The following is a 25,071-nucleotide window of genomic DNA, read 5'->3' as shown; positions in this document are numbered from 1 at the left end:
CTTTTTTTGTTGTTGTGTTTTTCTCCTTTTTTTGTCGCGTACTTTTTCACATCTCTCAACACAAAAGCTACCACGCGCAAAGTAAAATTATTCTTCTAGTAGAGTATTACTATTCAGCAGAGAGAGTTTTAAAAGAACAACAACAGTAACAGGAGAAGAGAGAGCGTTTTTCGTGGTATTCTTTTAAAGCGCTACACTGCTGCAACCGCCGAAACTGCTGCCAAAAGTGTGATGATGCTTTAAGAAGAAGAAGAAGAAGAAGTGATGGAGAAAATGATGAGAACGAAGAAGTGATTTTGCCGCGCGGTTACGTTTTTGAATTTCCTTTTTATTTAGAAGAAGAAGAAGAAGAAGAAGATGACGACGACGACGAGAAATTGGAGACGAGAGGAAGACGACGAAGACAAAAACGACGACGATAACAGGAGCGATTCTGCCGCCGGCGGCGAAAAAGGAGTTGGTGGTTTTGGATTCGGGAAAGGCGTTTCCGCGTTCGTAAGCAAAAGCGAAGATGGAGAAGAAGAAGAAGAAGAACTGCTGCTCGCGAGGAGGAACGCTTCTCCTTCTTCTTCTTCTTCTGCCGCTGCTTTATCCCAATCGTCGCTCTTTTCCGAGGAAGAAGGAGATGAAATCGACGATGGAGGTGGTAACGATGGCGGCGGCGCTCCGGAAACGCCAAACTCGATCGATCCGGAGTGGTTGCGAAGGCAACACTTTTACGCAGCGGCGAGGCATCGAGAGAGAGTTTTGAGCGACGAAGAGAACGAGTATGGAATTACGAACGCGAGGACGAGGACGAATAGGCGTGCAAGACGAGATGCTTTTGGTAACGTTATGGACGATTTCGACGACGATTTCGACGACGACGACGAAGATAGAGCGACGATGAATTCCGAGGACGTGTTTAGTCGAGACAATAATACGAACGACGATTATTACGAAGAAGGCGACTCGATCTTCTCAGAAGATTCAGAATTTTTACGGAACGCGCAAAACGCCGCGGCACATAGGAATCGCGGCGCCGGGTATAACCCGTTTGGTATGAATATGAATTCAAGTGCGAGTACTAGAAACGTCGGGAGGAGTAGTTCAGGAAGAGATTTTAGAAGAAACAATAACAACAATAACAACAAGATTAGGAGCAGTAATAAAGACACAGAAATCGAATCCGACACCGACGACGACGACGAAGATACGACGACGACGCCACTTTTAACGAAGAGTCCGACGAGAAAAGGTCCTCACGCGTCTCCGGGTAGGAAGAAAGCCGATAGCACCAACGCTCATCGTAATCATCAACCTCAAGTCGATACTTTCGTGCCGGTACGGGCGAGAGATGTTTTAGAGCACTCGGCTGATTTTTACGACACTTCGGTAAACTCAGGTCTATCTCCGTTTGAAGTCACTCGCAGGTTACGAAAGTTCGGCCCGAACTCTGTTCCTGGAGAGAAATTCGATTACGGTCAGTTGGTGAAACACGCCCTTCGCGAGTTCAACGCGCCAGCTGGGAGGGTGATTTTCTTTGCTATTTTCTTACAATGCCTACAAGCTATGGATCCAGCGAAAACACTCGATTCTATTATTGATGTTTTAGTCTTGTTCTTGGTTTTCTTTGCAAACTGTTACGTTGGGTGGTCCGAAAGCAGAGACGACGGCGCTTTGATGGCTGGTACGGAAGTCACGACTTCGGCTTTGACGACGACTTCAACAAAAGCAACGACGAAACAATCGCAGAAACAAATTTTAGAAAATATGACTCGGACAAACGCGCCAAGAAATGGACAGTTCCCCGCGTACGCGACAGTAGTTCGAGATAACGGGAAGCAGATGCGCGTGTCGTCGAAATCGCTCGTGCCGGGTGATATTGTCGAATTGCGCGTCGGTCAAATCGTGCCGTGCGATTGCGTCTATCGAGGCTCGGGCGTATTATTCGTCACGCGAAACTCGAATTATCTCATTAATACCGCGTCGTCATCGACGTTATCCTCGTCTTTGTTTGCAAATGGTACGCCGCGCGGAGGTGCGAGTCGTGGTGATGAATTGTCCATGCTCTTTGGCGATGATAACGAAATGGACTCGCTGGATTTAATCGGCGTCTCCGAAGGCGAACCGGTTTTAGGAGGGAGTGTTATTTACGCCGGTTGCGGTGCCGCAATTGTAGGCAGAACCGGTCCTCGAACAGCCATCGCGCGCAAAATGCAGCAGATTATGCAAATAGAAGAACATCGCGCGAACGCCGCTGGTATTTTAGGTTTCTTCTCGATGACTTCAACGAGTCATCAAAATCGCTCGAGAAAATCATCCATGGTTCGCTCGAAATCGTTTGGTGCTCTGTTTGGATCGTCGGCTTCAACGCAACGACGAAGTCATCACCATCGACAGCAAGTACCTACGATGGCGCGTACTACCGTTGCAACACCGCCGAGAGGGTCTGCGTTTGACCGGTCTTTAGATCTCGTGATGACCGGGGTGGCTGTGGCGTCGTTCGCTTCTGCAATTTCACTTTGGCTCTTTTTAGTCGTAGCCGGTAGAGGATTTTGGTTTGCGTGCTCCTTTGCAACCGTATTGTGCGTGTGCGCGTTGCCAATAGCTGTGAGAGTTGTCGTTCACGCGACTGTTGCGTTGGGTATTCGGAGAATGGCGAAAGCGCGCGCGTCTCCTGGGTACAGCCCAGGACTCGACGATTACTATCCCGAGTATTATTTGAATAGGCAAGCAAACAGAGAACATCTGAACATGCAACAACGACAACAGTCGAACAAAGAAGCATCGAGTAGTAGCAATCCGTTGTCATCCTTCGTTGGCTCGACGACGACGAGAACTTTTGGTATCAGCCGATTGAGTGCAATACAAGACGTTGCCGCAATGCAAGCGCTCTTCTGTTCGACGTCGTGCTGCGTGGTCGATCGGTTCGCGACTCGTATTGTCGGAGAACCCATTGTGTTTGCAGATAGTTGTCAACCGAGGGACGTTTTGGTTGCCGCGGCATTGGCATCGCGATGGTGGAAGAATTCATCTTCAGTCATGGAATCAGCAACCCCAACCACAGCGAGATCGAACAACAACAATGTCTTTGAGCAACTTCTGGTAGCAGACGACGAAATGAATTTGATATTCGACGATTCCGTCGATCGCGCCATCGCGGAGCGACTAGCGGAAGACGGTTTGAGTTCGCTCTCAGAAACCTACATCCAGAAAACGTACGAACCGTACGATTCCGTAGTCAAACTTTCGAGAGCAACGATTTCCAGAGAAGAAGCCATGGATGGTTCAAACTCTGGTGTGTTCGCTGTAGCCAAAGGATGCTTAGAATCCATAGATAATTTAGTCCGTCGAGAAACTATGATTTCTCGCGCCGGGAACGAAGAACACGCGAAAAAAGTCTTTAAAGCGTTAGACGAGGCTCGAAATCGCGAGAGAATGTTTGAACGACGAGGTTTGCGATGTGTTGCAGTTGCATGCGCATATGACGTGCAAACAACCGCGGAAGTGTTCGAAAATAGCGCGCAGAACCAAGGCAGTATCGTGAACGGATGGGTCTTCTTAGGTATCTTTGCCTTCTCGCGTCACGTCCGTCAAGATTGCAACGCCGGCAGAGACGCGCTGAAAGCTTTAGGCGTGGACGTGAAATTATTCACTTCCGCGTCGGAATCGTTTGCTAAAGTGCGAACGGAACAGTTGCACAATCCAAAACGCGTGCTTTCGTCGACGAGAACTGGTAACGCGGGAGAGGAGTTCGCGTCTTCATCTTTACTCGATAATCAAGATACGGACTCAGAACTCAATAGGTCTGAAAATGCGAGTCAAAAAAATCGACAACAACCACCATCGGTTTCGCCCCGCGTGCAATCGTTCTATACGAACGCGGGTAAACGATACGAAGGTATCGTTCGAAATTGTCGAGAAGTTTTAGAAGGTCGACCACCGCCGGAGCAAGTGACATCTGAACAACAAAGGAGCGATTTCGTTTCCGATGCCGAAAGAGGTATTCGATCGTCCACGATTCATTCTACATCTACGACGACAATAACAACCACATCCATAGTGCCTATCAGTAAAGTCGATTGCTTTTTCGAGTGCAGCAACGCGGAAACGAAAGCGAACATCATTCGCCGGTTCAAGCAAGCGGCGATGCATCAAAACAGTCGCCACAACCAGCGGTTTTTGGGCAGCAGCAGGAAAGTCATCGTTGGCGTTCTCGGAGATCGTTTAGAAGATCTACCCGCCATGCGGGCTTCCGACGCCGCTTTTGCCGCCTCGCAATCGTCCACGGATGCTGCCGTTCGCGTTGCTGATTTTGTCGTGTCGAGACCGTCGCTGGCGCACGTCGCTTCTGCAATCGTCGAAGCGAGAGCTGTTTTTGCACGCGCAAAGACTTACGTTTTGTACCGCATCATCTGCACGTGCCACTTGCTCACCGTGTTTGTCCTGTGCGCCTTCTTAGTGTTTCCGAACGAAACTAACGTGGCGTGGCCGAAAACGTTCACTTTACCAGTCATCGCGTTGGCGTTGTTAGCCTCGGTGAACGATTGCGTCGTCTTGTCAATCGCTTATGATTTTGCGAGACCGTCAGCGTCGCCCGAAGCGTGGCGTTTGCCGTGCATCTTGGCATCTGGACTAGCGATGGGCTTTGTTGCCACATTCACGACGTGCTTTGTAGCGCGCGAAATCTTCTCCAGCTCAAATGCAAACTTTGGTTTACTCGAAGCGTTGGACATCGCGCCGGATACGTACGAGCAAGCCAAGTGCATGATTTTCTTGAAAATGGCATTAACGGATGCATTCTCGGTATTATGCGCGCGCTCGGACGGACCCGATCCGTTTTGGACGTTAGCACCGGGTGGGTTCCTATTCCTGGCCACCATGGCGTCTTCTTTTGCCTCCATTTTGCTCACGAGACATTGGCCGTTTCACGAAATGTCGCCGTGTACGTTTGAGCAAACGTTGTTTTGCATATGCGTTGCTCTGTTGAGTTTTCTCTTGCAAGATGCCGCGAAGACAATCTCTTACAGAGCATTAGTCAGAGCAGAGTGGATGCCTGAACGCAGACGTCTATCGTCCGCGGAAACGAAACGAATTTCCGCGGTTGCGGCGAGAGACATCGATTTAGAACGCAGGGAGGCGTTGCGCAAAGCGATCAAAGCGAAAATGTCGAAGGATAACAACGTGGCCACTGGAGCTACTTTCACCCCGAGAAATGCGCCACCAATCTCACCGTTCCTAAAAAAATCCACCGGCGGCTCTCCTATACGATCTGGTCAGCGCACACCGACGGCAGCGAACGATGCGGCGTACTTCAATAGCGCCCAAAAATTCAACGCGTCGCCGCACAGATCGCCTCGGCGATTAGAGACCACTATGGAAGGAGAAGAGGATGAAGAAGATGAAAGTAGAAAAGACGAAGATGAGCGACTGGAACATCATCATCAACAACAGCGAGGAGAAGGCGAACACGTGAATGCGGACGATGACGACGTAGCGGAGGAATTATCCTCCATCGATGAAGACGAGGACGACCACTTTGGTGCTCGCCCGACGTCTCTCTATGACTCGCCCGCGGAAGAACCGGAGACTGTTTTGCAAAATAAACTTCGGGCGGAAAAAGGTGAATTAACCATCGATACCTTCACACGCTTGACGTTTGGATACCGCACAATATTGAACAAGGAGTTGAAACAACTCTCGCTCTCTATAGATTGGTCTCGAGCCTTTCGCGATTTGCGAAGGGCGAAAGCGGATTCACAAGTTGGCGCTTTGCTGGACGCGCACGCGACGTTGAGATGTTTAGACGCCGATTGTGGCGTTGGAGCGTTTTCGATGATGTTAGCCGAAAAGTTAGCCGCGAAGAAGTTGAAGAAGAAAGGAGGAATGAGTGGTGGGAAGATGATGAACAGCGACGATAACGACGGAGAGGAGGAGTACGAACTTTCGTCTTCGGACTCGGAGAATTTGGAGAGGGAAACGGGTTTGTCGAAGGAGGAGAAGAAGAAAGTCATGACTTCCGACGAGAAAGAAGACGAAGAATCCGCCTTGAACGGTCGCGTGGTGGCCGTTGAATTGTTATCGACCTCTTTGGTTTGCTTAAAACACGCTTTAGAAGAGATTAACGAGAACGACATCGACTCCCCGTTCCGCGCAGTGGCGTTGCATCGCGGCACCTTGGACGTGTTCAAAGTGAAACCGATGTCCTACGACGTCGCGTATAATGCGTTTGGCTTTGAACGCATCCAAAAAGGTACAAGCTTAAGAGCTGCGGCGAGAGCGTTTGCTATGTCTGTAAAAACGAACGGTTTAGGTTTCATCGCCGTGCACGCGGCGAAGAGCGCTGACGCTCAATTTCACGCTTTATATCGAAACGCCTTCGTCGCGTCTTCAACGACGACGATGTTACCTTCATCACCAGCTTCGTCTGCATCGATGACTACTGCTGAAGACGTCATTGACGAGCTGCATAGGCTCGGCGTCGCGTACAACGTTACCACAAAGTCCTATCAATTACGAATCGAAAAGATAGGCGAATACAATCGTAGAATTTTGGAGAGTTACTTACACGGCGTCGCGATGGATGATTCGTTAACTTTAGAGGAGATATGTGCGGACGCGAAAGTGGCGCAATTCTTATCCAAGAACGATCGAGGTGATCACTTTTCGTTCACGCAAATCGTAGCGCACGTCACATTGTAATATTATTTTAAGCAAACGTGTTCATTAAAGCGTACAATTCGTTTTTTTATTCGCACTTCCCGATGCATTTCACTTCAATTTTCCCTCCTTGCCCGCTCCCTTCGTACTTCTTGACGAAAGAATCGCACCCCAAACTCATCCTCGTATCCACTCCGGTGTACGGATTCACCCCTTCCGCGGTTTCGCACAAACCTAACACCTGGTACCGATCGATAACTGCCTCGGTAAAATCCGCGTTCTTAATTTTCATCTCGCCCATATCCGACCGAATAAAGTTCGCCCCAACTGCCACCGCGTCTTCAAAGTTCGCGCCTCGCAACAGAACGTAATCGAACAGCACGTTCGAAACGTCCGACCCGTGCACGTCCGCGTTCGGCATTATCGACCTCGTCATCACTGCTCCTCGCATGTCTGACTTTGAGAAATTCGTGTTCCGTAGCTCGGCTTCCACCCAAATCGTCCCTCGTAAATCCAAGTTTGAGAAGTCTTCGTTCGAGTGCTCCGACTTGGAATAAAAATCAACCCCGTCGAGTTGTTTCACCCGTAAATCCGTCACCTCCGATTTTACGCTGTCGTCTAAAAATTCCGCTCGAGCAGAAAAGAAGTCCCCGATTTGGGCTCCAAATCCCATCGAGAACGCCGTGGCTAAGGAGAGAAGGATGGATGTCGTTCTTTTTGTTCTTCTTCTTCTTGAATCGTCGTCGTCGTACGACGTGCTCGGCGTTCTTTCATCATCATCATCATAATTTCTGAGTGACGACGATGATGATGATGATGATGATGAACGAAAGACTACTCCTTTTCTCATCTCAAAACGACGACGTAAACGAGCATCAGCGACAGTCAATCTTCTCGCGGTACTTTTAACAGATGTGCCAAAACGCGTCGTCGTCGTCGCGGTAGGAGCGGTAAGAGTCGTCGTCGTCATCATCAGCGCAGCAAAGTAATTATTTTAGAGTAGTTGAGATACGATTTTATTATGAAGCAAAACGTAGGTAAAAGCAGCAGAGTCGATCGACGATAGAGTACAACCGGACTACTCTACTACGAATACCATTAAAACGACTAAAACTAAAACTCATCCAAAACTCATCACGCGATGGTAATCGAGTTCACCATGACCCCTTTCTTCGGGCAATCGTTCGGGTGCGTCTCCACCGCGGATATTTTCATCACGACGTTCATACCTTCGGTGACTTTACCGAACACCGGGTGCGCGGACGGCGACGATTTGTCGAACCAATCGAGGAAGTCGTTGTGGACGGTGTTGATGAAAAATTGACTCCCGCCGGAGTTTTTGGCGCCGGTATTTGCCATCGACAAAGTCCCGGGCTCGTTCGAGATCTTCGCCGTCAGTTCGTCCGGAATGCAGCCTTCTCTCGCGTCTCGCGTTATTTCTTCCTTCGTGGCGAGATTTGTAAACTTTGAGTTTGGCGGCGGCCCTCCCATTCCTGCGTTCGCGGCGCCGTTCTTTTTCGAGTTTGGGCACCCAAACTGTAACATGAATCCGTCGATGACTCTGTGAAAGTGCAGTCCGTTGTAAAAACCGGTGTTTGCTAAATCGATGAAATTCGACGCGGTTAATGGCATTTGGTCAACGAACAGTTCGGCTTTGAAAGACCCTTCCGTGGTATCGAAAGTGGCGATTGGGTTCGTTGTCGATGATGCCATCGCTTGTATTCGTCTGTTGCTGGCGCTTCTGCGTGTTCTGAGAGAAGAAGAAGAGACGACGTTTTTGATCACCCGCAGGAGTGATGACGTTGAGGACATTTTGTCACGAACGAGACCAAACGAAAAAATGATCAAATTTGAGGTTTTTGCTCTCTTGGTCTTCTTCTCTCTTGTTGTTCGCGCAATATTAAGGAGGGACAATGCATATAACATGTGGTATCATTATGCATTAAAAAGCAGCTATTAATAATAAATCATCACACCGCGTACGAACCGCGTGTGAACTTTGAAGTTTGTATTAATTAATATGTTTGGAATTCTTTTGCTTACTTTTCTTACGGAAATCTACCTCGCGAACGTCTTTTTCTATGGTGCTGCCCCCGGCCCCGGCGAATCCGTTTCCACCGGTCCAAGAGTACCCGGACGAACGCAACGGATTTTTCATCAAATACTCGTTCGTGAATTCCTCTTCGTATTTCTTCTTTTTCTTCTTACCTTTGACTTTTGGCGCGAACTCTCCGACGCCGTTCGCTTCGTCTTCCGCTTGTTGCATACCTTCGGAGATCCAGTCGCGGTTGTCGACAGTTTCTAAAGAAGGCAAGTCTTTGTTCAAAAAGTTATCTAATCGATTTAAAACCGCAGATTCGACGTTTTGTTGGACTCGCATTTGACCGCCATGGCCGTCGGAGCCAAACAAGTGCGCGTGACGAATCTTGGCTTTGTTTTTCGGTCCCGTCCACGTGTGGTCTTTGTAAGACTCCAAGTGCGCGGTGTGCCCCGAGCATACCGGCGCGGCTTGTCTAAACGTCGAGGAGGTGAAACAGTTGCATTTGGCGTCGCACACTGTCGCGCCTTCGCTAAACGCGACGTCGATGTACGGGTCGTTGTGATGCAACGCCATAACTAAATAGGTCATGTCGTCTTTAATCGAATCTAAGTGCTCGTTGTATCGAACGCCGTCAATGCGCATCAAAAACGGACGACCCGACGAGGACGTTTCATCGCGCGGTTTGCCGACAATGAACACTTGAAACGGTAATCCTTTAAACGCTTCCGAGGCTTCTTTCAACTTTTTCGCGCGGAAGAAGACGATGCGAGGGGTGGAGACTGGGCCGCCGATGCGTCCTCCGTGGTTCAACGTCTTTTGGAAACCTTTGATAACTTCATCCACGTGCTCTTCGCCCATGTGTAAAACGATCGTTTTCTCCTCGTGCTTCGTGTTTGCAATCAACGAGTCGCCGGTAATCATCGGGACGGACATCGTTCTGCGGTTCGTCAATCCTTTTCTCGCGTCGTCTTTTGACTTTGAAAGTTCAATTTCGTGCATGCCGTTTTTGTTTCCGATGACTTCTTGCTTGACTCGAACATCGCCGGCACCGGCTTCCTTCGCTTCATGTTCCGTCATTTCAACCACTCGTTCAAAAGATTTCGGCTCACCCTCGTAAATTTCTGTCACCGCGGGCATTTGTAACGTTTTGAACGATCTAGCGATGAGTAAACCAAACGCCGCTTGTTTTTGTCCAATTACGATGGCTTTATACGGTTTCGGTCCAACCATGGCGTTCGGTTCCGCTTGGTTGATGGTCGCTTGATTCGGTGCATTTTGCTCTTTTCCCTCTTTTCCTTTCTTCTTCAAAAGCATTCTGCGGTTGATCGTCGTTTCCTCCTCGGATTCTTCTTGAGATTCTCCTCCTTCTTGTTCTTCTTGTTCAGCCGCTTCTTCGGCTTTTTCCATCATCTCCATGGCGAGCAAATCCGAGTCCGAGGCTCGCGAACTCGGCACTTTCTTATCCGCTTTCTTCCAAAATTGCCATTTCTTTTTCATCTGTGTCTCCTCCCTCTCTTTTTCGTACGCTAATTGCTCCTCCGCTGCGGCAATTTGCTCCTCCGCAGACAGTTCTTGTTGTTGTTCTTCCTCTTCTCCTCCTCCTTCTTCGGCTACCTCTTCTTCTGCTTCCTCAACTATCTCCTCCGGCGGTCCCATCGGCGGCGGAGGCGATTGCGCAATCGCTGCTTCCAACACGTGCTCTTCCGTATCTCTCTGATCGTCGTCCACTTTACCTTCGGAATAGCTCGCCGCGGTTTCCGCCTCGGCTCGAATTTTCAACGCCTCCGCCGCTTTCTTATCCGAAATCCGTTTATGTTCAATGTACGAGAACCCTTCCATGTAACTCGCCAAAGCGATAAACTCCAACTTCACTCTTCCTGGCTTTTCCGAATTATCCGCCGGATTGATCAACTTTGCATCCGCGTCGAAATCGCACCTGTTTTTGAAAAAGTATTGCAAACTCGCTTGCTGTTCGAAATACGCGCACGTATCGCTCGCTCTGTTCGCGTGCGGCACGTCGGACTGTTCGTCTTCCATTTCGTTCGATTCCCGCGCGGATCTTATTTCCTCCATCGCTTGCTCTTCTTCCGTCGGTGCGTTCACTCTGGACGAGATTTCCTCCGTCGACGCTTCCGGGTCTAACTCGTTCGCGTTTTCGTCTTGCGCCGATAACGTCTCTTTTTCTGCCATCAAAGCCGTGACTTCCTCCACGGATTTCCCGTAGTTTGAGTTTGAGACTAAAACCACGGACAAGAAAAATACGGCCGGTACGAGGACCGCGCCGAGCCAGTGTTTCGTCGTCCACGACTGATTATTTTTCATTCCTCCTTTTTGAGAGGAGGAGGAGTCGTCGTCGTTGTTGTTACTTTGTGATGATGATGATGATGTTAAATGATTAGTCGTCTGATGATGATGATGGTGCTGAGAAGACGACGCCGCTAACTTTGCCGCAACTCCCCCGGAAGAAGCAGCAGCAGCAGCAGCAGCAGATTTCGTTGGTGCTTGCGGTTTTCCAGTCACCAACTGATGATCTGATCGCTGTCTAAACCCCGCGCCGCCGTTGTTCCGTTTCATCTTCTTTGTAGTCTTTGATGAATGAATTCTTCTTCTTCTTTGACGAATTCTTCTTCTTCTTTTGTGTTGTTTGTGTGCGGCTCTCGTCGTCGTTTTTTACTTTTTTGCCATGAAAAAGCTCGAAAATTTTTTGGTGAAAAGCAAAAAAAGGACGAATTTTTCTCTTTTTTTTTTTTTTTTTTCTCTCTTGCTTTCTTTTCTCTCTCTCGTTTGGACAAAACAAAAACTTCACTCTCACAAAAGCTTTTCTTCCGTTTTAGATTGACGCGGAAAGAAGAAGACAAACAACGCAAAGAAGACAACGACAAAGACGAACTGAAGAAGAAGAAGAAGAAGAGAGCGAGACGAAAGAAGAAGAAGAAGAAGAAGATATCAACAACAACGTCTCAAAATCAGCATCATAAAAAGAAGAAAAAGTACATACAGTATATATAAATGTCGGATTTACTCAAACAAGCGGAAAATCGCTTGAACAAAAGCGGGTTCATGAATTTATTCTCCTCGTCCTCAAAGTACGAAGACGCGGCGGAGTTATACGAGAAAGCCGCGATACAGTTTAAACTCTCAAAAAACTGGTTGGAAGCAGGAGAGACGTACGAGAAATTGACGGAAATGTATGCTCAAATCGGATCGAATCACGAAGTCGCGATGAACTTTGTGGAAAGCGGTAACTGTTACAAGAAGTGCGATCTGAAGAAATCAATCGAGATGTTCAAGAAAGCGGCGAAGAAATTTAGCGAGATTGGTCGTTTATCGATCGCGGCGAAACATTTGAAAGAAGTCGGCGATATGCTGGAAAAAGAGAAGAAATTAGAGGAGAGTTTGGAGGCGTTTACGGCAGCCGCGGATCTCTATTTAGGAGAGAACACGGAGAGCACGGCGAACCAGTGTAAATTAAGAGTCGCGTCGCTCGCCGGTCAGTTGGAGCGATACGACATGGCCGTCGAAACTTTCGAAGACTGCGCGAAACACGCGGCGGAGAATAACTTGTTGAAATATAGCGCGAAAGGGTACTTGTTAAACGCGGGAATCTGTCGATTGTGCGCGGCAGACCCGGTTGGGGTTTTAAACGCCTGCCAAAGATACAACGACATCGACCCAACCTTTCCAAATTCTCGAGAAGAACAGTTGTTGAAAGATTTGGCCAACGCGAGCGAAGCCGGAGACCAAGACGCGTTCGCCAACGCCTTGGGACAATTCGACGATATCTCTCGCTTAGACAGTTGGAAGACGACGTTGTTGCTGAGAGCGAAGAAAAAAATCACAGCCGGTGGTGGGTTGTTAGGCGACGAGGATGATTTGACTTGATTTCGTTCCTTATCATCTTCTTAAAACAAACATACTTTCAGTCATGCATACTTTTAATAGTACTCTGCTACGCGTTCATTTTGGTAAAACAATGCTTCATTTATTATTCTTCTTTTCACGGCGCAAACTTCATTCAATAGACACACGAACGAACGAACGACGAACGAACGAACGAACGAACGAACGAACGATGTTTACGAAGACTACCACCCTTGCCAGAAAGGAGTGATACTAAAATGACGACGATAAAAACGACGACGGCGCAAAAAGATATTCGTCTGATTGAAAACTTCATCCAATCGGAAGAAGAGGAACGAATTTTACTCTCGAACGTTTTTACCAACGGAGAAGAAGAAGAAGAATCAGAAGAAAAAGGAGGATGTGAAGAGAAACGGAAAAAGGAACAAGGAAAAGAAGGAACTTTATTATCGTCGTGGAAAGTCCTCTCCGGTCGACGGGTGAAAACGTTCGGGGGAACCGTCAACGCGCAAAAAACAATCGGCGAACGACTTCCAAACTTTCTGAAAGACTTGTGCCTGAGGATAGAAAACGACGAACGCGTCAAGGAGACATTTTCACTCTCCTCTTCTTCTTCTTCGTCTTTACAACAACAACAACAACAAGTGTTGAGACTCAATCACGTGCTCGTGAACGAGTACCAACCGAACGAAGGAATTTCAAGCCATCAGGATGGACCTTTGTATGCCAGTTTCGTGTGCGTGGTTTCGCTCGCGCGAGACGAGATTGTTTCGTTCACGCCGCACGAAGATTTCAAAGACGCGTTGAAACCGTTCGACGTTCTCGTCCCGAGACGAAGTTTGCTCGTTTTTTACGGCAAAAGTTACGACTGTTATTTACACGGCATCAGAGGAGGAGGAGGAAGAAGAATTTTAGGAAGTAAAAGAGAGGGAGACGACGACGACGAAAAGAAACGAATATCGTTGACGTTTCGACACGTGAAAAATTCTTTTATTCCGGGCAAAGCGCTCAGCGGAGCCTTGTTCGGTAAAAGAAGATAGTATAATAATAATGAACATGTACAACAACAATAGACCGCTACTAAATAGTGCACCGCGTGTAGAATAATAATTAATACTTCTTGTACGGTAAATACTTCCCGCTCATGGTGATGGAAACTCTATCTTCCCCCAAATCCCCTTTCTTCTTGGATAAGTTCATGTTAAAATCTATCGCGGACATGATGCCGTCTCCAAACTCCTCGTGAATGAGCTCCTTGAACGTCGTCCCGTACACGTTCACTAACTCGTAAAACCTATAAATCAAAGGATCTGTCGGCACAGAGGTTGGTAAACTCCCTTTATACGGAACCGTTTGTAACAGCTTGACTGCGACCGAGGGGAGAGCTAATACTGTGCCCACTTTTTCAGCTTCCTCTTTGCTCATCTGATGTTGTCCAAGCAACGCGCTCGTCGTCCATTCTTTCGATTTATTCACCTTCAAAGCTAATTCGGCCCACGAAATGTTCATTTTCATGCGATTAAAAACGATGAGTTCGGTCACGTCGTGTCTCGAGACGATGTCGTTCTCCCAATCGATATTATTACTTCGGGACGATGATGATGAGACGGCGACGTTTGGTGGTGCATAATTTCTTCTTCTTCGTCTCAAAATAGATTTCGCGCTGCTCGTCGTCATCATCTTCTTCTTCTCGGTACTGCTCTTACTCTCACTACTCCTCTTCGTCGTCGTAAACGTCGTCGTCACTCTCGTCGTCGTTGTTGTCATCGTTGTCGTCGTCGTCTTCTTCGCGTAATCTTATTGTATCAATTGGGGGGAGGGTGCTCAAAAAACTGACGACCAAACGACACAACAGACAACTCTTCTCTTTTTTTTACGAGCGAAAATTTTTGAAAATTTTTGACAAAATTTCTCCTCCTTTTTGCAGAAGATTTTCTCCTCTCTTTCCCTAACAACATTAACAAGCATTAAAACACATTAGAACACACAAAAGACACAGACAAAAAGAAGACGGAAAGAAGGAGAAGAAGACGGGTTTAGGAAGAATACGAGCGCGACGAGACGACCGAGGAGGAGGAGGAGGAGGAGGAGGAGGAGGAGAAGAAGATGACCGTGACTGGTTTAATCTTCTCGAAAAAATCGAGAGAAGCTTTACACGAGGCGAACGTCTCGACCGCTTCTTTGAGTTTGATTGGATGTGTGTTTATTCTTCTAAACGTGCTCGTTTTGGCGCCATCGACGAGACAATCGAGAGCGGCTCGATTGATTTACATGCTCGCCGTGGCGGATTTTGGATATTGCGTCTCGGTGTTATCGTTCGATACGACCAAGTTGGAGGAGTTGATGAGTAGTAGTGGTAGTAATTACTCGACGCCGTTGGGGTGCCGAGCGCAAGGATTTTTTATACAGCTGTTTTCGATGCAAACGGCGATGTGGTCGATATCGATGTCGCATTTCACGTACAGCTTAGTCGTGAAGAAACAAAGCGGACGGGAAACGAGAGACGTGAAGTACTATTTTGTGGTCATTTTCCTCTCGTCCGTGGCGTTGTCCGTCTTGCCGTTGTTTCGAAATTTGTACGGCGACGCGAGAATCGGTAAGTGTCACATCAAAAACGACGGCACTCAGTTGGCGGTGACGGCGAGGTTTATGCTCTTTTATCTTCCAATTTGGGTGATTATGGCTGCAAACACGTACATTTGGGTGAAGATTTTCAAGACGTTGAGAACGTTGAGAACGTTTTTGATGGAGAGCAGGATGAACGCGAACGTTGTGGTAGAAGAAGTAGAAGAAGATGATGATTATAACGAAGACGGAGATTGGGCGAAAGTGGACGTTATGGAGGAGGAAGAGAGGGACGAGAGTTCCACCTCGCGAGTAGCCTCGAAACGCGCGGTGAAGAAAGCGGAGAGTTTAGTGTACGCGTTAGCGGCGTATCCGATTATTCAAATCATTACGAATATCCCGGGAACGTTCATGCGTTTAGAGAACTTGTTCCAATACGAGAAACCCGACGTGAACGTGTATCTAGCCATCACGCACGTGATCTTGAAGAATTTGCAAGGCTTTTTCCACGCGTTGGTGTTTATTTTTGTGCATCCGAACAAAACAGAAGTCGCGGAGACTTTAGGTGCATGTTTTTATTGTTTCGTCGGTAACAGTAGGAGGAGGGCCAGGAGATGGGGAGGAGGAATAGAATTAGCGGAAGAAGAAGGAGAGGGATTAAATACTAATAGAGAGTTGATGCCGTTGGAGTTTGAACGTAGCGATGTCGCGGCTTAGAGAGGTTGTAGAAGTAGTCATTCGTGATAAATATATATGTACACATTTGTAGAATTCAATGAAAACAGCTGCGGCGCACGGCAAATTAAACCAAAACTTCTACGTCTCCTAATCGCGCGACGAGTTTCGCGACGTCCCCTAACACACCACCCGCGGTGACTGCCGCCCCGGCGCCTGGGCCGGAAATCGTTAAACAACACGAATCGGTCGGGTTATACCTCTTCGATTCAATCTCGACGACGTTTTGGCTTCCTTGTAAATTCGCGAACGCGTGAGACATCGGAAACTCCATGAGTTCTACTTTCAGCTCTTTCGTTCGTAAATCCGCGCTTCCGCAAAATCGCAACACGTTTCCCCTCTTCTTCGCGTCCGCGAACTTTTGCGCAATGACGGTGTCGTACAATTTTCCAAACTTGTCATCAAACTCCTCCGAGGAACACGCTCTCAACTCTTCCGGAACCAACGATTCAATCGACGTCTTTTCGATGGACGCGTCCAGCCAGCCGGACTCTCTGGCCGCGATGACCACTTTTCGCGCAACGTCTTGGCCGTTCAAGTCCTCTCGCGCGTCTGGTTCCGTATACCCGAGTTTCTTGGCTGTTTTTACAACCTCAGAAAACGGCGTCGACCCGTCGAAAGTGTTGAACAAATAGGACATCGTGCCGCTAAAAACGCCTTTGATTTGGTACACCTCGTCGCCGCTACTCGTCAGGTTTCTTAAAGTCGATATGATTGGTAAACCAGCGCCAATCGTCGCCTCGTAAAACCAACTCGCCGTGGACCAACTCATAGAACTCAACCCTCTGCACTTCTGATCTCGCGCCGTCGGCCCGGAGTTACACTTCTTGTTCGGAGTTACGATGTGCACGCCCAACGCCAAAAACACGTGATATAACTCCGCGATTTCATCGGACGATGTCATGTCGACGATGCAATACCGTCCTTTTTTCCACGGTTTCGTCGTAATTGTATTACCAGCGCCTAAAGATTCTTTTGTCAAAGCGTCCGAAATGTCCTGATTGTTGCTGTCGTCCGAGAGAGAGGGACTCACGTCGTCTAAAACAATCCTCTGACGTTCCAACAGACTCGAACAAGTCACAATGTCCAACTCGACGTGCAAAACCTCGTATAAATTCTTCGCCCAAATGGCTAAATCGTTCGTGCCATCGAACAACGTTTCCAACAACTCTCTGTTGTGTTCGGACGGAACGAACGGCGTCTTAAATCTGATTTCTTTTCGGGAGTTTGCGATGAACGCGATGGCGATTTTACCTTCCAAAACGTGCGATTCCGTCAGTTGAAACAAAAACTCTTTGCCAATCCCTCCGACGCCGAGAACGCCAAGAGTTAACGCGATTGGTTGTTCAGAAGAAGGAGAAGAAGATTTTGTCGCAGATTGCGGAGTGGTTGGTTGATGGGGTGCCATTGTTGTTGTTGTTATTATTATAACGAAGTAGAGAGAAAAAGTTTGATTTTGATGTTTTGCGCGGGGGCGAACAAAACAAAGTGGTGAACAAAAAATACACGAACGAACGATTTTTTTTTGATCACAAAAAGAAAGAGATATACACATATTTACACCACACACACTTTTCACGCTTTTAACAAATAATAATATGCCGAGCGTGGCATCGTTTGCAGTCAAGAAAGACGACGTCGTGCACGCGCAAGCGAACGATACGATCAAACGATGCGTGGAGATGCTCGTCATGAAAGGTGGTTTGTTACATTAAAAGTTATTTAAAATGTGTTTTGTGTTTTGTATCTTGGACTCAAAAATCTCGTAACTGAACGCGCGCGCAACGCGCACACACCACGACGACTGACTTTTTCAAATCACAACGACAACCTTTTGAAACTGCACAGGGATTGGGTCGCTTGTTGTCATCGATGAGCTCGACGCCGAGAAAGTTCACGGGATTATCACGCACACCGACGGTGAGAGATTTTTTTCTTCTTCTTTCTTCTTGGAACTCACGATAAAAATTTTCAGTATCGCAGTGGTACCTAGAATCCGTGCCTTTGAACGAGGCGGTCAGAAAGGTGATGACTTCGCATCCAATCGCGGTGAACATGCACATGTCTAAAGACGAGGCCGCAGAAACGATGAGAAAACATAAATTGCACCATTTGCTCGTGACAGACGACGAAGGGAAGTTTTACGGCTTAATCTCATCTTTCGACATCGCGCGGGAGACGGCGTTAGACGCCAAAGCATGGTATGTCATAATCAACTTAGCTTCTGTATACGCATGAATTTTGATACCTTAGGCCATGGCCGCGACCCGAGACACATCACGATTTCATACACGTGAGTGGACCTGTCAAGTCAATTGAAAGCGCGGAGAAGATTGAAGAGGCGAAATGAATATGAGATGTTTTCTTTTGGTTCGTTGGAACAAAGGGAAGACGAGTACGAGAGACAAAAAGAATAATTAACAAAAGTTTGCAAATTTTGGTCTGCTATATACTACTTGAATACTTTTTTAAACGTGTTACAACTGCTGCGTACGTGTGTGTGCTCCTTTCTAATTCCTTTTTCTATGCTAATTCTAATCCCTATCCTTTACTCGCGAAGAGTTGCGTGAATAGCTTATCCGCCCATTGCGGCACTTCTTCTTCAATCGAAGAGACGAAGTTTACCAGAGGTTCTTGGACGTGATATCGTAATTTTCTACCTTTCGAAGCTCTGCGATCGACAATCTTCCTTCTTTTCGCGGGCTTCGCCGCACTCCTCGGGGCGTCGCCATCGACGTTACCAGACTCGAGAAACTCTTTGAGTAACTGCTCGTACATGTCGAAATCGTCGTACGATTCGATATCTTTGCGCGATTCTATGGAGGAACCATTCTTGTTCGGGCGCGCTCCGTCTTCATCTCGATCGAAATGCTCATCGTCGGAATCGTCCGAATTTGTAGTATCACCGAGCCGAGATACTTGAACGTTTTCTCCAATTTTTTTTGTGCGCGTCAGCACGGGTCGGGATCTATCGATGGCTTTCTCTGGTGCGAGCATAGCCGCGCGGACTTGCTGAGAGATGTTTTGATTGAACGCCTTTAAATTTCCAGCGTTTCCAGAAGACACTTGCGATTTTCTTTGCCATCGATCGCAACTCGAATCTCGAAACTCCGCAAATTCGTTTTGCATAGCTTCGCACACGTTCCAAAACTGTTCCGTGGAGGTTAAAGGACCGCTGACACCACCGTCGCTCTTCTCCTCTTCTCGTTTCTGTTTGAGATTTTTCAATTTCGCGGCAACCTCGGTCGTGTCTACTTCGCCCGTCTTTTCAAATTGTTTCATCAAATACACCTGCAAGTGCAACATCGAGAGAAGTGTATCTTTTGCAGTAGTCGCGAGCGAGTCGAGCGATTTGTTTGCGCTTTCCGAGAGACGACGCAAACCTTGATTGGCGAGTGGACCTGGCATTTTCATGCCGTTTTCGATGCCTTTTTGCAACTTGATCCGCATCCGGAGCATTTGCTCCCACAGAGCTCTCTGAATGCGCACAGACTTTGATTTTTGTTCCGTTTTCGCTTTTTGCTCCGCCAAGCGTTTCGTTTCTTGTTCTTCGAGCTCAAACTTTTTCAGTTCTTCTTCAAGTCGCGGATCGGCGGCATCCTCGATTTCATCGTCGTCGTCTTCATCGTCTTCTTCTTCTTCTTCTTCGTCTCGTGCGCTCGCTCGTTTCGTACTCGATGGTTTTCTTTTCACGTCATCCTTTTCCATGGCACCTGCGTAATCAAAATCATCGTCGTCGTCCTCAAAATCATCATCATCGTCGTCGTCCTCTTCATCCTCTTCTCTATTGTCTTTCGCTCCACCTCCTTCACCTCCGAGTTCATCTTCTTCTTCGTCGTCATCTTCATCCATTGCATCTGCATCATCATCGTCGTCTTCGTCCTCTTCATCTTCATCTTCGTCGTCAGAAATATTCAATCGTGGCAATTCTGCCTCAAACTTCTTGAACATCTTTGCCGCTTCTTTATCGCTCTTCCTTCTCTTACCTTTTTTCCGCGTGGCTGAATCCAACACCGCGCGCATCTCTTCATCGCCTTCATCGTGGATGTTCCATCCCCCGTCGTCGTCGTCGTCGTCGTCGTCGTCGTCGTCGTCGGAAAAGTTGTCGTATTCGTTCCTTCGTGTGCTGCCTTCTTTCTTGTTCTTGTTCTTTTCTTCCTCTTCTTCGCTCTCGTCGTCCGAATACTCTTCCTCTTCTGCCGATCCTATGCTTTTGTTCTCAAAATCTTCTTCCTCATCGGGGTAATCATCTCCCTCAAAATCGTCTAGGTCTACATCTTCGTCGTAATGCGGATTGTTCTTCCTTAATTCCTCTTCCTCGTCCGCGAACATCTTCGCTCGGCTCGTGCTTTTTCCGGCGTATTCTCCCTCGTTGAGTGCAATATCTGCCCGCATTCGCAGTTTACCCGAACGATCATCCGCCGCGTTGGATAATAGTTTCTCCTCGAAACTAATATCTTTATCATCATCATCGTTACCATCTTCTTCTTTTTCTTCTTCCTTTCCTTTCGATTTCTTCTCTAAGACTTCATTTTTATCATCCGAGTCGGAAGAAAATCCAACGAATCCATCGTCGGCGTCGCCGCCGTTTTTTCCTCCTCGGTCGAAATCTTTCAGAATCTCCGGCACTTTGTTAAAGTCCATCTTCAGTTCTCCTCTCTCGATATCGTCGTCGTCGTCTCTCGATGACGATGGTGGTCTCACCTTCATGTCCTCAAAGTTTTTAAACTTATCGATCAGCGCTTCTTTGCTCAACCGAGTTGAAGGGAGAGGCGGCAGTCGTAATTCCTCTTCTTCCTCTCCTTCTTCTCCTTCTTCTTCTTCTTCTCGTTTTTCATGAGAAGCGTCGCTTTTCCGTTTCTTCATCTTCCTTTCGCGGCTTTTTTCTGCCGACTTTTTCAAGAAAGAGTCTGCCCCCAACCAAAATCATCATCCTCTTTTTTCCGTCCAGAAACACGAGCTGACGTGGAATTTCAAATCTCGTTCGTTTTTCAAAAAAAATTCAAAAATGAATTCAAATCGAAAGAAGGACACTTTTTTCTCTTCTTCATAACAACAGAGAAGAGAGATATAAACAACGCTTTAGCTCGCTTCTTACACACATAGCATTATATTCCTGCGAGAAGACGCGCGACAAAAACGCTGCTCGATTATTACAAGTTACGCATCATCACACATTATTGATTGCGTAATACCATCTTCTTCTTCGTTTACTATTTATTATTTAAAACATCATGATGAAGACGATCGAAACGTCCTCCACGTCCTCCGCCTCCTCTTTTTTCTCAACGGCAGCAAAGAAGAAGAAGACAATGAAGATGAGTTTAGGTCTGAAAAGAAGAACACCGTCATCATCACTCCTTGGTCGACTGGTCGTTCGCGCGGCGGCGACGGATGCTACCGATGAGAATGAATCTTCTTCCTCTTCTTCCTCTTCGTCTTCGTCCGTGGTAAAACAACAACAGAGCAACGAAAACGTCGAGTTTGATTTTTCCGCAATTGGAGGAGGTGAAAAAGAAGCAAAAAATATTAAGAAAGAAGAAGAAGAAGAACAACGACGTAGTCTCGTCGACCCGCTGTCGCCGGAGTTTACGAAAATCGACGACTCGATTCAATCGGTCACCTCGGGTGGGATTTTGAAGAAAGCGTCGTCGTCGTCGTCCTTGCCGTCGTCTTCTGCGAATAGTACTACAGTCGTCGTCGAAGAAGAAGAAGAAGAAGAAGAAGAGAAAGAAGAAGAGAAAGAAGAGAAAGACGTGGCTTCTCCTTCTTCTTCTTCGCCTTCCACCTCGTCCTCGCTGCAACAGCAGGACAAGAAAAACGCGCTCCTTGGCGCGGCATCGATTGGAGCCTTAGCGGCTGGGTTTGGGGCCTCGGCTTTATCGAGCGCCATCGAAGGATTCGCTCCAATGGCGGCGTTTGAACAACTCGTCGGTTTAGGCGCGACGTTGAAGTATGGACCGGAAGTTCTCAAGCCTTTGCTGAGCGAACGCGGGAGGCAAGAGGCGAAAATTTCCGCCGCGGAGAAGATTGAAGAGGTTTTGAAGGACGAATCGATTTTTAACTTTATGAAATCCACTGGAAACAAAGACTTGGACGAACGCTTGAAGAAAGCCATGAGTGGTGGGGATTTGGATTGGGAGAGTCAAGACGCGAAGGTGTTGAGAGCCATCGTGACGGATTTCGTCTCGGATACCGATTTTCAGTTGATGTCGCAAGGAGAACGATTAAAAGCGTTGCAAACGTTGCCAGAAAAATTGGAAAAGGCGCAAGATTTGGTGTATAAAGCGCAAAAAGAAGCAGCGGAGTTTGAATCGCAAGTGAAGAGCGCCAAGTTGGAAGCGCGCATGGCGCTCGATAAACGCACGAAGGAGATTCAAGATTTACAACGCTCGAGCGAGCAAACGGTCTCGGCGTTGACGAATCAAATCTCGTTGTTGTCCGGACAGAACTTGAATAACCGCGAGGCGATTGAAAACTTAAAACAAGAGCTTTTGGACGCGAAGAAAGAGTTGGAGAAATTTGAAAACATGGAACGCGACCAAACACAAGATTTTCTCAACGCCGAGGCGCAAAACACCAAAGTCATCGACGAAATCAGAAACCAGGCGAAATTAGCCGAACGAGCGTTGTTGGAACAAATGGAGTTCGTGAGAAACGAGACGAAGAACGAAATTGAGACGTTTAAAGCGGACATGGAAGTGCAAGAGCAAAAAATGAGAGCGGATATGGCCGAGGAACTCGAAAAGAAGAAACAAACGCTCGAAGTGCAAATGAGCATTCCGTTGGAGAAAGCGAACGCAAGAATCGTCGATTTGGAGCAAAAGTATCACGACATTTCCGTGAAGTTGATTCAAAGAAAACACGAGTTGGCAATCGCGAACGAACTGTTGAAATCGGTCCAAAACGAGTTGTTTACGCGAGAACAAGCGCACGACGAGGAAATCCAATCTATACAAGAAGAACTCACGAAGGCGAAGAACGAGATTTCTTTATTGGAAGCGTCCATCATCGAAGCCACGGAGAATGAGGGCATGCGCGTCGCGAATATTGAGAGACAACTCGCGAATGAAAAGTTTGCGCACGAAAGCGCAAAGCTAGCCTCGTACGAGGCCGAGACGGCGTTGAAAGAAGCCGAACTCGCTTTCGATGCCGAGAAGAAGCAACTTCTCGTAAACTTGGCACAACAGTTGGAGAACGAAAAGAAAGACTACGAGAAGGACGCCGAAATGGCCGTCAAAGAGATTGAAATGATTGAACTCGAAGTCGAAGAGTCGAAGAAGACGAAAATCTCCTTGGAGCAAGAGTTGACGAAGATGCACCAACACTACGAGGAGACGACGTTGCGCGCAAACGAGAGAAACCGTTCGTTACAAAGCGAGTTAGAAAACATGAAGAATAGAGTTCAAGCGTCTGCGGCAAAAGCCGAGGAAATGGAAAAGGCGCAAATGGAAGCTTTGCAGCAAATTCAAATGGAAAGAGCAAACTTTGCCTCGGAGAAAGAGGAGATGCTCCAAGAGAAAGAGGAGATGCGCCAAGAGTTTCAAGCCAACTCGAAGCAATACGAGAGGGAAATTTCCAACTTGCACGAACGCGTAAAGAAGGAGCAATCAAACGCGAAAACCTTCCGCGACGCTTTAATGCACGCCGAAGAGCGTGTTCAAGGGTTCATGCAGAAAATTACGACTTTGCAAACGGAGTTGGACTCTAAAACGGACTTGAGCGAAGACTACAAGGCGCGTTTGGACAAGGCGCAAAATTACGCGATGAAAGTCAAAATGGAGGCAGAGATGAAAGTCAAAGAGCAAATGAAGAAAGTGTGGGAGTTGGAAAGAACTTTGCAAGAGAAAGATTCGGCCGTGGAAAGCTTGAAACAAGAGTTACACGAGGCGTCGCAAGCGGCGTTGAATTTGGTCGAGCCTTCGGAAATCGAAGAAATGCAAAGAAACATGGAATTGTTGAACGCGCAAAAGATGGAAAAAGAGGAAGATGCCTCGAACGCGCGCGCCGATTTGTTGGCGCAACGAATGGTGAACTCTTCTTTAGTCGAGCAAAAACAAGAACTTGAGGACAAAAACCGCGCGTTGCGCCAAGACGTAGTGACGAGACAAAGGTACGAAAACTCCGTTCACCTAAAGAACATCCAAGAGACGGAGCAAAAGTTGAAGGATACGCAGAGAAACTACGAAAGTATGAAGCAAACGTTTCAAAATGCCGCGAAAGAAAACATCGAATTGAAGAGAGAGTTGAGTCAAACGGTTCAAATCGAGAACGCGGCGAAAGATGAGGTGAGAAGATTGACTGCGCTCGCGAATGAGCTCGAAAACAGACTCGCTGAAGCGGATAACCACGCGTTGCGAACGACCGAGACGTTGGCGAAAGTCAAAGAAGAAGCTCAAATCGAAGCGATGAAGATTGTCTCGGAAACCAAAGAACGCGCGAAACAAGCCGAGTCGTTGTTGATGAAAGAACGAACTGAAAGCGCCGTGACCTATTCCGCGCTCGAGTTGCAGTTAGGTTCGTTACAAATGGAGTTGGACAAAGAGAAGAAGCAAACGTCGGTTTTGTTCAGCGAACTCGATTTGAAGAAAGAAAAATTGAGCACCTTCCAGTCTGAATTCGAAGAAAGAGAAGCGCGAGCCGTGGAAAAGGTTCGAGAAGACTTCCATTACCAAATGCGCGCTCTTGAGGAGAAAGTTTTGATTGCCGAAGCCGCCACTCGCGACGCGGAGATGCGCGCGGAGGCTTTACAACAACTCGCGGAGAAAGCCGAAGATGACTCGGCGAGAACGTTTGACGCCGCCGTGAAGGCAGTCACGGAAGCAACGAATAACAGTGCCGCCGCTGCTGCCGCTACTGCTCCCGCTGCTCCCGCTCCCATTACTCCAACTTCTACCGTCATCACCGCGCAATCATCGTCGGTAGATCTCACAACGACGTCGAATAAAACGCCGCTTTCCAAAATGAAAAAAGCAGATCTCGTCGCCGCGTGCGAGGCGATGAACTTGGACGCCGCCGGAACCGTCCCGGTCTTGCGAGCGCGATTACGAGCCGCAGACTACTAAATGATGATCAAAGTAAAAATCCTACTACATCTACAACTCCTATACCTACTGACCCCGCGAGAATGACCCCTCTTTTTCGCGTCATCTATAGATGAAACGTTTTGTAAAAATGAAAGAGAGAGAGAGAGATCTCCTCTTCTGTCTACTTAATATAAATAATTT

The 25,071-nt window shown here is 47.5% G+C and overlaps 12 protein-coding genes across 12 annotated transcripts; 6 read left to right on the top strand and 6 right to left on the bottom strand.

The window, feature by feature from the left end:
* Positions 1-357: 357 nt before the first annotated feature.
* Bathy15g00330 (P-ATPase family transporter: proton) lies at positions 358-6,667 on the top strand (the record flags this gene model as incomplete). Its single annotated transcript, XM_007508781.1, has 2 exons — positions 358-6,606; positions 6,638-6,667. 2 exons carry the CDS (start codon positions 358-360, stop codon positions 6,665-6,667), a joined length of 6,279 nt encoding a protein of 2,092 aa, XP_007508843.1.
* Positions 6,668-6,730: 63 nt separating this feature from the next.
* Bathy15g00320 (pentapeptide repeat-containing protein) lies at positions 6,731-7,612 on the bottom strand (the record flags this gene model as incomplete). The annotated part of the gene is made up of 1 exon (XM_007508683.1): positions 6,731-7,612. One exon carries the CDS (start codon positions 7,610-7,612, stop codon positions 6,731-6,733), a length of 882 nt encoding a protein of 293 aa, XP_007508745.1.
* A 164-nt stretch (positions 7,613-7,776) lies between these two features.
* Bathy15g00310 (peptidyl-prolyl cis-trans isomerase) lies at positions 7,777-8,454 on the bottom strand (the record flags this gene model as incomplete). The annotated part of the gene is made up of 1 exon (XM_007508705.1): positions 7,777-8,454. One exon carries the CDS (start codon positions 8,452-8,454, stop codon positions 7,777-7,779), a length of 678 nt encoding a protein of 225 aa, XP_007508767.1.
* A 199-nt stretch (positions 8,455-8,653) lies between these two features.
* Positions 8,654-11,257, bottom strand: Bathy15g00300 (unknown protein; the record flags this gene model as incomplete). Its single annotated transcript, XM_007508902.1, has 1 exon — positions 8,654-11,257. The coding sequence occupies one exon, from the start codon at positions 11,255-11,257 to the stop codon at positions 8,654-8,656; it is 2,604 nt and encodes an 867-aa protein (XP_007508964.1).
* A 435-nt stretch (positions 11,258-11,692) lies between these two features.
* Bathy15g00290 (predicted protein) lies at positions 11,693-12,565 on the top strand (the record flags this gene model as incomplete). The annotated part of the gene is made up of 1 exon (XM_007508694.1): positions 11,693-12,565. One exon carries the CDS (start codon positions 11,693-11,695, stop codon positions 12,563-12,565), a length of 873 nt encoding a protein of 290 aa, XP_007508756.1.
* A 236-nt stretch (positions 12,566-12,801) lies between these two features.
* On the top strand, positions 12,802-13,584 carry Bathy15g00280 (predicted protein; the record flags this gene model as incomplete). Its single annotated transcript, XM_007508778.1, has 1 exon — positions 12,802-13,584. The coding sequence occupies one exon, from the start codon at positions 12,802-12,804 to the stop codon at positions 13,582-13,584; it is 783 nt and encodes a 260-aa protein (XP_007508840.1).
* Positions 13,585-13,654: 70 nt separating this feature from the next.
* Positions 13,655-14,221, bottom strand: Bathy15g00270 (cyanate hydratase; the record flags this gene model as incomplete). Its single annotated transcript, XM_007508826.1, has 1 exon — positions 13,655-14,221. One exon carries the CDS (start codon positions 14,219-14,221, stop codon positions 13,655-13,657), a length of 567 nt encoding a protein of 188 aa, XP_007508888.1.
* Positions 14,222-14,650: 429 nt separating this feature from the next.
* Positions 14,651-15,826, top strand: Bathy15g00260 (unknown protein; the record flags this gene model as incomplete). The annotated part of the gene is made up of 1 exon (XM_007508884.1): positions 14,651-15,826. The coding sequence occupies one exon, from the start codon at positions 14,651-14,653 to the stop codon at positions 15,824-15,826; it is 1,176 nt and encodes a 391-aa protein (XP_007508946.1).
* An 85-nt stretch (positions 15,827-15,911) lies between these two features.
* On the bottom strand, positions 15,912-17,252 carry Bathy15g00250 (bifunctional aspartokinase I/homeserine dehydrogenase I; the record flags this gene model as incomplete). The annotated part of the gene is made up of 1 exon (XM_007508765.1): positions 15,912-17,252. One exon carries the CDS (start codon positions 17,250-17,252, stop codon positions 15,912-15,914), a length of 1,341 nt encoding a protein of 446 aa, XP_007508827.1.
* A 620-nt stretch (positions 17,253-17,872) lies between these two features.
* Positions 17,873-18,082, top strand: Bathy15g00240 (predicted protein; the record flags this gene model as incomplete). Its single annotated transcript, XM_007508758.1, has 1 exon — positions 17,873-18,082. The coding sequence occupies one exon, from the start codon at positions 17,873-17,875 to the stop codon at positions 18,080-18,082; it is 210 nt and encodes a 69-aa protein (XP_007508820.1).
* Positions 18,083-18,385: 303 nt separating this feature from the next.
* On the bottom strand, positions 18,386-20,710 carry Bathy15g00230 (predicted protein; the record flags this gene model as incomplete). The annotated part of the gene is made up of 1 exon (XM_007508832.1): positions 18,386-20,710. The coding sequence occupies one exon, from the start codon at positions 20,708-20,710 to the stop codon at positions 18,386-18,388; it is 2,325 nt and encodes a 774-aa protein (XP_007508894.1).
* A 371-nt stretch (positions 20,711-21,081) lies between these two features.
* Positions 21,082-24,909, top strand: Bathy15g00220 (unnamed protein product; the record flags this gene model as incomplete). Its single annotated transcript, XM_007508725.1, has 1 exon — positions 21,082-24,909. The coding sequence occupies one exon, from the start codon at positions 21,082-21,084 to the stop codon at positions 24,907-24,909; it is 3,828 nt and encodes a 1,275-aa protein (XP_007508787.1).
* Positions 24,910-25,071: the final 162 nt, after the last annotated feature.

Source organism: Bathycoccus prasinos (assembly GCF_002220235.1).
Source record: "Bathycoccus prasinos genomic : Chromosome_15".
In the NCBI taxonomy this organism is placed as follows: domain Eukaryota; kingdom Viridiplantae; phylum Chlorophyta; class Mamiellophyceae; order Mamiellales; family Bathycoccaceae; genus Bathycoccus; species Bathycoccus prasinos.
Note: the sequence above shows the minus strand (reverse complement) of the source record. Positions and strands in the feature narration are given on the sequence as shown.